This window comes from Fibroporia radiculosa (assembly GCF_000313525.1).
Source record: "Fibroporia radiculosa TFFH 294 genomic supercontigs, scaffold1540, whole genome shotgun sequence".
Classification (NCBI taxonomy): Eukaryota; Fungi; Basidiomycota; class Agaricomycetes; order Polyporales; family Fibroporiaceae; genus Fibroporia; species Fibroporia radiculosa.
Window position 1 is genome coordinate 1,549 of NW_012133308.1, and position 10,428 is coordinate 11,976.

Below are 10,428 nucleotides of genomic sequence, written 5' to 3' on the forward strand. Positions count from 1 at the left end.
GCGCCATCCGTCGAGTATGTCGTCACGATGTCGTCTCCACAATCCAGCATATTTGACACCAAGTACGCCATTGGCATTGAGCACATATCGTCCTTCCACGTCTGAGACTCTGCGGGCGCTCGTAGATACAATACAACAACAGAGTATGAATGTTCTCTAGCTAGTTCTCATAGAGGTAGGGTGAATTCAATAATTGCATCAAGGAGGTTGCCATGAAACAAACAACACAAACCATGTATGTATCGAATTGTATCGTATCCTAATATCGTTTGTGAATCAAGAATTGGAAGCTTCACCGTTTTCGACGTATATAATGTCAGCCGGAGGAACGCATGAGGCACGGAGCCTGGCACGGGCTCTCTCCTTGATGGCAGATTTCTGGTCCGGTGACGAGGATAGCAAGGTGTCTATATCATGGAGAGTCTCTACACTCGCATATTCAGTGGATGAGTTGTGCAATGTATGCGAATAGCAGATCACGTACCCTTGGGGAGGTCGACATGCTCTCGCATCTTGCCCACCTCCTTCATATAATAATCCCAATAAAATATGTTACAGGTGCACGCCAAATCTACGAAGAATGCGAGCATGTCGCCAGTGACATCGAATATTCCAGATTTCTCCTTGAAATGATGTGTACATTCAGCTGTAAATTCAGCGAAGCGGTACTCCTCCGAGATAATTAATATGTTGGTGCTTGAGGTTTGCGACAGTAAAACAGCCGTATTCAGGTCGTCATAGACAATCGCCACAAGCCTTCGCAGGTCATCACGGATAGAGCCCAGGTGAAGCCATTTGCGCCTCCTCGCGAGGTTGAGGAACCGCTGCGAGTAACGGAGGAGGCCATATCTGTCGAAGTCTCCTTTCTGGAAAGACAAAAATGCCGATAGTAAAAATTCCAGATCTGGAGGGCATCACAGTGAGTGAGTGAGGTTGTGAGTGCAAGTATTATAGATGTTCTGACCAGTACTATCAAGCTCAGTCTCGAAAGCGAAGCCAGTCCTCGACACATAGGTAAATGCAGAGGGCGTAGCTTTATTCCATGTGCTTGCCTGCATGCTGTGCCACCACCTTCGAAGTCGATCTTGGGCAATCCGCCAATCATTCATAGAGATAATAAGGTCGTTTATGTTGTCATTGACCGCTTTCCACTGCTGCTCAGCACCAAGACCGTGGCCGGGTATCATAACCAGCATGTCGATGAGACGATCCAGCATTGCAATGACGCGGCGCTTTTCTTCCTCACTAGCCCGTGTAGCATAGTATTCACCCCATATATGACCTAGAGAAACTTCAAATTGCATACGCTTCGAAAGTATAGTTAAGGAGTTGAGGACAGTTCCGCCGTCCCGAGTGTCGAAACAAAGCATGGACACGGGAATGATGAAAGACCTATCCGAGATCATTGTGTATGCTTCTGCAAGCACTTGGCCCTGAAGTGTCAAAGAGCTTGACCTCCGCTTTAACGACACCACTTCACATGCTCTCCAATCCCCAGCGTTCCAGAGATCCTGGGCGACTATACTTCGACCCCTGAAGATATCAAGCAGCCAGGTTATAGTGACATTATCTTAGACAATACCAGCAACGCATCAGATAATTACAAAAGCGATAAGTAAGGAACCTACAGACATGACGGACAGTCCTCCGCTGGTCCAAAAGAGGTCTTGCACTGCTTGAGAAAGTCCACCAACTGCTTGAGCGGAGCTTTCCGCTGTCTAAGGTAGGCCCTCCACTGCCCAAAGGAGATCTTCTGCGACCCATCTGTTCCCGGAAAAGATGTTAGGAATGTGTGAGAAGGGGTAGAGAGCAGCAATCGGCGTTCGTACCGGGCCACCCGCCAACGAGAAGGCGATACGTCAACTTGTGACCAGCGGAACAAACCAATTTCTGAGGACCACATAGCAGCTTGAGCCACCACCATGCCTGCGGGGACTTGTGGGCACACTCAGGGACAATAGCAGGAATGAGTGCAGAACCAATGTTGCCCAGTAACAGCATGGAAACCAGCACACACACAACAGCAGATATGGAAGTATTCAATGGCCATAACAGTACGACCAATCCGACGAGGAATAGAGCCAGCGAGACTTGCAGGAGGACAGGGAGAACACTGATGATGAGCGGAACCTTCCATCGGTCAAGGCTTCGATGGCGCAAGTACCAAATCTCGGCACTTTCTCGAGACATGCTTAATGGTCGCGTTCGGTGGTGGTTCAGCCACTGATTGACGGACATGGCAAGGGAAGCTGCGCCAAGGCTGAAGACGAGCGCAGCGAACCATAGACCGTTGACGGCCACAACTTGGGACGAAGGTTTCGATGCTGAGGACGAACTGGCAAGCGCAGACACGGATAGAAGAGATGAGTTGTCATGGCGAGCACCGGTAGTAAGAACCTCCAGCTGCGCAGACATGATCATCAGAAGTTGTGTAGTGGTGTCGGGAGTCGTCGATGGCTGTAGGGTTGGATAGTATTCGATCACGAATGCCGTGAGCACAGCCGAGAACAAACCGGCCTATTGATCAGATCCCAGTAAATGGCCCGTCAGATCTAGCGCATACGGACAAGAAAACAACACACTCACAAATATTAACAAGTTGTTCAATTCGTCCTTCCACCTGTTGATGATCTCGTCCTGGTACCCCCATAATTTGTTGGCACAGTCTGACCACACCCCTTGCATTTCATCCTTGATAATTGTTTCAGGTTCTTGCTTCCACGGTAATTGTTGCTGCTCTGACGCTAACTGTGTATAAATGGGAAAAGATTGATACCAAAGTGGGACGACGCACAATATATCAGCGTCCCAAATTGTTGATAGGCTCCCCGAGTACTCACCTCCGCATTAGGCTCATGTCCTCCATCGTCGTCGCCATCAGGAATGGTCTCCTGCAGCGTATACTTTGAGTCAGTTAATCATGCTCAGAGGATTCTGACGCTTACCAGGACGCTCTTGACCGAAGCTGTCTGCCCCTGGACTTCAAAGCCTTCTTCGACCATGTTCATAGGCAAAGCCTCTTTCGGCATCTGCGTAAAGACATATAAGACTATTGCAACTTCGAGGCCTAGAATGCTCACCGAAGGCTTGTTGTCCATATCTGCCTCTTTGTCTCCAGGTCGAATTCCAGACTGCATCTCGATTGGGATAGTAAGGGAGGACACAGATTCACAACGAGGCAGTCTCGTCTCTAAACTCGACTGAACATTCGTCGAATTGCCCGCCGAGGATTCCACAGATTTATCTATCAAGCTGGCCTGTGCCTCTAGGTCAATGTCAGCACCGTTCTCTCTAAATAAAGCCGGTAATAGAGAGGCAAAATTTGGACCAGAAGAAGACATTGTGTCGCGATCCAGGGGGATTAGATTTCACGCAGGGAACAGTACTGACTCTTATGCTTTTCTCACGCGCGCCTGCAACAATGCGAAGGTTCATCAATGTTGTTGCACGTTGACCAGAACTCCGGGGTCCGATGTGTTCAGGATAGAGTCCAAATACAGCCTGCAGCTCACAAGCTTGTACAAGCTTGAGCCTCTGCTGATCTCTGTGATTGGATAGTTGCTTTCGTCAAATGCTCCCTGCAGATGTGTTAGCTCCAAGTTGACCAAATTCAAGAATGAGACACAGCACGCACCGCAGCCGCGCGTCTTGTAGGCCCTTGCTTCCTTCCATGACAGGTGTATGCATAGACATGAAAGTGTGGACCTGAACATGCGTTGTTGTACCACACACCCGAAACGGGTAGTCCACCTTTAGTGTCCGCTGCACGACAGCCAATCGGATCGCTCCACCCAAGCCTTGGCAATTGCACGTCAATGGACAGACTCGGAGAAGCACCCTAGAAATGTACCTGCTGGAGAAGTGTTCCTCCTAGCACTCTACAACGGTATTGCAGATACGCTACGGTACGTATCAGCTGCATGAGAAAGGTTTCGTCCAAGTTCTTTTCGTGACATCACAGCCTGAGACTCGTTGTGCTCCGAATCACTCACTCGACTGCTTCGAACAGATGCAATGCATTCTATACGCAAATGGTCCGTTCCGGAGCCTCCCCTACGCTTTGAGAGTGCAGCCTTGAGGCAGGATAATGCCTGGCCGCGTCTGAAGTGTCTGCAAACTCGATACATGTTTCATCTGCCAGTGGGCCAGATACATGGCTTGTCAGAACAAGCGGATTCGGAGTCATCGTCGAGATCGCGAGAACGCTTCAGCTCGGACCTACTAGCAGTGCGCGAGCAAAAGGATTTGGGTCGTGGCTTGGCTCCTGTTCAGAAGTTGGATTGACAGTAGCTGATCAGCCAGGAGCATGGAGCTAGGAGAAGCAGATGGGAAAAGGAAACGGCGCAACTCGGGAGATCAATTTGATAACAAATATTTGTTGGTGATCGAAGCGAGAGCAGGCAAGCCCGAGACTGTGACCCAGGTGGTTGTTTCTCATCTCTCTGCTCCCCTTTATTCCCCTCTGGTTCATCATCATACTATTTTTGTGAAAAATATGCCGATTGTGTCCTTAGATTTGTCGATCCATCCAGAGCATTGATTCCAGAGTGGATAAATCATATATGATCGATATCAGACCCTTCTGCCGTCCTGGTAAGAAGGGATCATGCGCAGAGCCTCTACAGCATGCTGGACATACGGTAAGTCACATGTGAGACGGCGAACGTTTCCCCCGTCAACGATATCACGCGTCATTGTCAAGTTGCCTCGATTTCCATCTGCGCCAGACTGCAATAGACTTTCTTCCGAAGAGCACGATCCACCTTCTCGAGCAGCCCCAACCATACTTGGGTCCTGCAGCACGACGGGCCAGTCATAGACAGCTGTTCTTCCAGCATCTCCTCCAGCTCCGGCTTCGGGAAAGCGCCTCAAGAATGGGCGCCAGAACGACCGTCGCCCGGGAAGAGGACGTACCGGGCTCGATTGTATACGAACGGATCTTTTCGAGCGAGAGCCCATGCGGGTTGAATTTGCGAGCCTGCGGCTTATCCATCCACTTGATGTCTGCCGTGCATGGGCACGCCAAGACCAGAACGAGCGGGATCTTCATCGATTCATGGCATGAGCGTGTTCCCCGCACCGCATACTCTTCCAGTTCTGGCCAGCTGAGAGCCAGTTCGCGCATCCGAAAACCCAGGAACTTCAATGAGATATCTATTTGAAGAGTCCGCAGATGACGCAGGGAGCGGAGGGGAGACATGTAACGCGCCACGCAAGTGAAATCCCAAGGGTAATCTTGGCCGATCCTTAGTTCGCGTAACGGCGAGTCGTGGAAACTTGAGACAACATCTTCAAGCAACATCAGCATCCAGTCCAGGTCAGAGGGAACGTCGCGAGAGACAACCACTTCCGCATGTTCGAGTTTAGGCCACTTGTATGCCTTGAGGATGCGATACTCCTGACCGCACTTCACACTAATTCTCAGCTTACGCAGCGCATGGAAACACCTATCGACATCCTGCAATGTGATATCACCACTTCTATAGATTAAGAGTGCGAGATCCGTCAGATGAGGAAGCTCCAAGAGCGCGTCGAGGAACACATCATTGGCGGAGTTCGTGTTGACCTCGACGATGTTTAGCCACCGAAAATTGCTGACCCAAGCCGCAGAGTCTGGGTCCCAAGCATAACACTGCTTGTCCGCATTCCTGCCCATGGATAGACGAATGTGGCGAATGTGCGGTGCTGTCGCAGCGAGCGCAGGTATAGAACTCAGAACCTCCTGTCGAATAAGACTACACCGGTACACTATTCTGGGAAGACACAGGGAGAGATAGCGGAGGCGTGGGCTGACCGTCGCCGATAAGACCAGGTCAACACCTCCTAGGGACCAGTTCGATGAATCATCGTCCCAGCTCAGGTGACCGAGGTTTGGGAAGAATGGTCCGCCAAGACATTATGCAACGGGGTTGGTGACGGATACGATGAAGACTTTGTCGCAAGGATATCTATCTCCGAATGTCTTCACTTCGCGTACCCGGATTGCATACTGGCGGAATCTATCCAGCTCGTAAGGGCGGATCTCGCCATCTATATATTGTTGATTGCGTTTCAACTGTCGGTATCAAAGAATACTGAGACACGCACGTGTGTTCATTCATAATCTATCCCACAAAAGCCCCTGGAAAGCTTGAGGGAGGGCAAGACAAGGAGAGCGACACGCTCTGAAGGAATACACCACCAGAGGGCGTCGAGAGCATGTGATGAGAAAGCCTTGTTGACGCGTGCTGCAAATGCGAGTGCATTTCGGAGACGCACCCGCTCAAATCGGTGGGTGGTATTCCACTCCTCGTCCGTATTTATGCGTAAATGTTGGAATATCTCTCTTAGGACATCATCGCAATCGAAAGCACGATGAACCATATCGACCTCGCTTTTGATAAATAAAGTGAAACGATCGCACTACAGCTCCAAAAAGTGCGAATCGGAATGGCTCGAGGTTATGGTGCGAGGTAAAGCCCAAACAGCCCCTGATGCCCATGCTCAGATCGATATCTGGGTGGTGCCGCTATGTGTTGGTATTTGCCTCATCCCAAGAAAGGAAAGTCCGATGCCTGCCCGACTCCGTCTATCGCGATCGTTCTGTTCGCGTCCTGCTCTTTCCGTCCGAGTGGTCGAATCCGAGCCCGGCGTCGCTTACGGGACAACATTCAATCTTTCTGGTAAAATAGAGACAGAGATTACCCACAGTCAATCCGACAGATATGTATGAGGCTCCCTACCCCCCGTACGACTTCACCGACAAGGCCAGGTACGCACTGCCATCCTGCCTCCATTCTTTGCGGACATTTGACCTACTGTCGCAGCTTCGCGTAGGTGCTTCATGTCATACTATGCGTCCAGTGTGGTAACGGCCGACGGACAGTTACGAGACCGTCCTCAAACGGTGGCCCATAATCCTCACCGGGATCATCGACAACCTCTATCGTGCCAACCACGTCCTCGACGTCTCGATCGAGAGCGGCGGATGCGAGACGGAGGATGTGGACACGATAAAAGCAAAGATTGCTGAGGGAAAGAGCACTATCGAGCGTATCAGCAAGCTCAAGTACGACATGGCGCGCGATCGCCCGCTCGAGTGAGTGGGTTTCTCGCCCATGCACCGTGCCATGGCATCCATGGGCTCACTGAAACCAAGGGACATACCGGCAGACGGCGAGGGGCTTGTAGAGATATATAACACAGAATTGGCACGGCTCGCGGAGCAGGGCAAGGGATCCTGGTTCACGGCGCCGTGGCTCTTTGCCGAGTACGCAAAATCACTACTCTTTACATATCGCAGCTTGACGTCTTCCCCTCAGATGCTACCTGTCAGTCCTCCTCTGCACAACTTGCACTATGGCTGAAGTTGCATATAGATACCGCTTGCTGCGCTCGTACTTTGTGCAGTCGACGCATTGGAGGACGCACGATCCATTCTTTGAGCAGAAGTTGGACACGTTCCAGAAGAGCTCGCAGGCAATCTTCCGTGCGTCTCTTCCGCTGTGTGCTTCCCTCATTGGGTATTAACGACGGGGCGGGACGATACACGCCATGGCCTCGTTCAAATAGAGCTCGCAACAACGATGCATGAACTAGAGCGCGACAAAGCGACGCTAGCTTCCGATCCAAAGAACCTGAATGTCATCTTCAAGGAGATGATCCAGATGTGTCTTTGGTACGCGTTGACTGTCACTGAACCGAGCTCGGCACTCATGCTTTCATCACCCAAAGGGGCAACGCGACAGTGCGCCTCTCTGGACGTTGTGGAAAATTTGACTGACTACCAAATTCAGGATCTCTCGATGCTCACACATCTATCGCACGAAGACATTAAACACCTCCAGTCAGTTGGCCGCGACGCTCAGGCCGCCCGGAAAGAGTTCATCCTCACCGACGACCAAGATAGCGTGTGGGCTCATCTAACGAGTCTTAAGGATTCGCGGATAGACTTCGTCCTGGACAACGGTGAGAGGTCTGCTTGGGTCAAAGACAGCTAGCTATATTGTGACGCCCCACAGCCGGATTCGAGGTAAGGTCGCACTTATCTCTATCACGATATAAATAACACAACATGTGGATACTCGTGTTTGCACGCAGCTTTTCACAGATTTCGTATTCGCCGATTTCCTCGTGACATACACGCCCTACGTCTCCAAAGTCATTTTCCAGTAAGTCCCTTCCCTTCCTCCTTCCCTTCCTCCTCACATCCTATATCCAGCCCAAAGCTGGTCCCCTGGTTCGTCTCCGACGTCACCCCGCCCGACTTTCTCGCGGCGATCTCCTCCCTTCTCTCGCCCGCCTTCTTTCCGGACGACCCAGTTGACGCTGCACCCGCACCTGGCACGTCCGACTCGCGCGCGCACCTGAGGGCGATGGTCTCACGCTGGGAGAAGTACATCGAGACCGGCGTCTTCGAGCTCTCGGTGCCGCGGGACACGCCGCTGGGCGCGGACAACGTGAAGGTGCGTCGCGCGCTGCGGACGAAAGCGTGTGAGGGTTAATGCGCCGCGCAGGCGAACTTCTGGACGACGCCCTGGCCGTACTGGAACATGCGCGAGCAGGGCCCGGAGGTCTTCGCCGGGCTGCGGGAGAGCGGACTCGTGATTTTCAAGGTGCGGTGTGTGGCCTGGACTCAGAGCCGTATCGCATTGTCTTGACCGAGCCGGTTATGTCTGTAGGGCGACCTGAAGTGAGTCTTTGCCACATTCATGCCCTGGACTAATCCCACCATACCTCACGCCCAGCTTCCGCAAGTATGTCCTTCCGCGAATTTCACCTTCCGGGATACACTGACATCTCGCTGTGCTGCCAGGCTCACAGGGGACGTCAAATGGCCTGCATCGACGCCTTTCGAGACTGCTGTTGGTGGGTACTAATTTTTTTGGCATCTGACTTCCCTCCCTCCTGACCCCCGGTCGTTGCGAATGTCGCCACAGGCCCGCTTGCAGGCGCGTTCCCGCTGCTCAGCCTGCGCACAAACAAGGCAGACGTAGTCGTCAGCGTCGATCAGGAGACCGAAGAGCGGCTCAATCGCAGTGGCGAAAAGTGGCGGTATAATGGAAAGTGCGTCATACAGCTTGTGTTGCCGTGGCTTAGAATAAGACCAAGGGCCGATTGGGTGCTGACATCGTTGTGTATAGGTACGCACTGGTGCTATTCCTGCCGAAGAGCCTATTGGGAGGGGCACTATAAACGTGTGAAGGGCGGGAGGACTAAGAGGATGACAAGAAATCTAAATATATATATGTATTGGTGATGCGCAGAGTGGGATCGCTAGTGTAACGACCGAAGTTAGAATAACCGTATGAGCTGACTTTCATTAGAATCCGATTGCACTACTCTCGTCCCCAGACGTATCGGAGGTGTTGATATCTCAAGTTAGACGCTGTATTCCTTCACTGTAACGGAACCGTCATCTCAGAGGACAAGCGCACGAGTGTTGAGAATAGATTTCATCCTTGGTAGGGTCGTAGTCAAGAGGCTATGGCGAGCCTTACAGTATCTACTTACTCCGGGAGGTGAAATCCAGCCGCATGCAACAACAGTGCAAACTATCCGTGCCGTTAGCCATAGCACCAATTCATCGTGACAGCATAACGTACCTGGATCTTCGCAATGGACCTGAGCTGCTCAAAGTCGAATCCTACTCGGTCCGAAAAATCCCCTGAGAAGCCAATATCCGTAACGATGTCTGAGTACCGGGTAGAAATGTTAACTCACCACTGGTATGGTACATCGGGTCCGCGATCGGTCCGGCACGTTCAAAGAGTTGGGAAGCGGGATATCCCTGTTCGTGGAAGCTCTACATATAGCTATGAGACAAATGATAATTCTCATGATAGGAAGCATCATACTTGGTGGTCACTGCAGCACGCCTAAACAAAGTACGGGGTCTGATTTAGCTTATGGTCCGCCTTGCATGAGGACACCAGCGAGAACGCACAGATGTTAGACCAAAGACCAATTCGGGGCTGTAAATAGCAGACAGGTTCGCCACGAGTTGCGTCACCTCGGGCGTGCCAACACTAACAGGCCGTCAATGATCAGGACGCCATTCAGAAAGGATGAGACGGCATACCGATCGGGCATGCCCAGCTGTGGGGGCTCCCCAGGCACATGGTACGCGAGCATGTCCGCTTGCAACATAAGTGTCAGATCTGCGCCGTTCTCGCGCATCTCACCTACATCCCCGGAACAACGCGGTGAGTAAAGATATAGCCTTCCTGTACGCAGGAGTCGACGAGCAGGTAAGCTTGAACTCACGCGCATATGCCCGGGAACCAAGCAGGCCCTGTTCTTCGCCAGAGAACGCGCACAGCTGGACGTTCTTCCGGAATGTTACTCCCTTGCGTGCAATGGAGCGTGCAATGCCAAGGAGCGCGGTCGTGCCGGAGCCGTCGTCGTCGCCCCCTGGCATGCGCGTGCTCCCGAACGAGCCGCGGCTGT

The 10,428-nt window shown here is 51.9% G+C and overlaps 4 protein-coding genes across 4 annotated transcripts; 1 reads left to right on the forward strand and 3 right to left on the reverse strand.

Moving 5' to 3' along the window:
* Nucleotides 1-276: 276 nt before the first annotated feature.
* Nucleotides 277-3,341, reverse strand: FIBRA_03005 (uncharacterized protein; the record flags this gene model as incomplete). Its single annotated transcript, XM_012324850.1, has 9 exons — nt 277-425; nt 485-904; nt 965-1,570; nt 1,633-1,764; nt 1,830-2,517; nt 2,587-2,744; nt 2,795-2,891; nt 2,946-3,029; nt 3,081-3,341. 9 exons carry the CDS (start codon nt 3,339-3,341, stop codon nt 277-279), a joined length of 2,595 nt encoding a protein of 864 aa, XP_012180240.1.
* Nucleotides 3,342-4,572: 1,231 nt separating this feature from the next.
* FIBRA_03006 (uncharacterized protein) lies at nt 4,573-5,656 on the reverse strand (the record flags this gene model as incomplete). Its single annotated transcript, XM_012324851.1, has 2 exons — nt 4,573-4,853; nt 4,915-5,656. 2 exons carry the CDS (start codon nt 5,654-5,656, stop codon nt 4,573-4,575), a joined length of 1,023 nt encoding a protein of 340 aa, XP_012180241.1.
* A 1,048-nt stretch (nt 5,657-6,704) lies between these two features.
* Nucleotides 6,705-9,174, forward strand: FIBRA_03007 (uncharacterized protein; the record flags this gene model as incomplete). Its single annotated transcript, XM_012324852.1, has 18 exons — nt 6,705-6,751; nt 6,807-6,812; nt 6,866-7,078; nt 7,139-7,249; nt 7,302-7,310; nt 7,359-7,468; nt 7,552-7,657; nt 7,714-7,726; nt 7,776-7,947; nt 8,001-8,011; nt 8,080-8,150; nt 8,201-8,444; nt 8,496-8,594; nt 8,661-8,671; nt 8,727-8,735; nt 8,795-8,847; nt 8,919-9,045; nt 9,123-9,174. 18 exons carry the CDS (start codon nt 6,705-6,707, stop codon nt 9,172-9,174), a joined length of 1,464 nt encoding a protein of 487 aa, XP_012180242.1.
* A 225-nt stretch (nt 9,175-9,399) lies between these two features.
* FIBRA_03008 (uncharacterized protein) lies at nt 9,400-10,399 on the reverse strand (the record flags this gene model as incomplete). The annotated part of the gene is made up of 8 exons (XM_012324853.1): nt 9,400-9,439; nt 9,493-9,533; nt 9,585-9,646; nt 9,703-9,784; nt 9,837-9,857; nt 9,926-10,007; nt 10,061-10,118; nt 10,168-10,399. 8 exons carry the CDS (start codon nt 10,397-10,399, stop codon nt 9,400-9,402), a joined length of 618 nt encoding a protein of 205 aa, XP_012180243.1.
* Nucleotides 10,400-10,428: the final 29 nt, after the last annotated feature.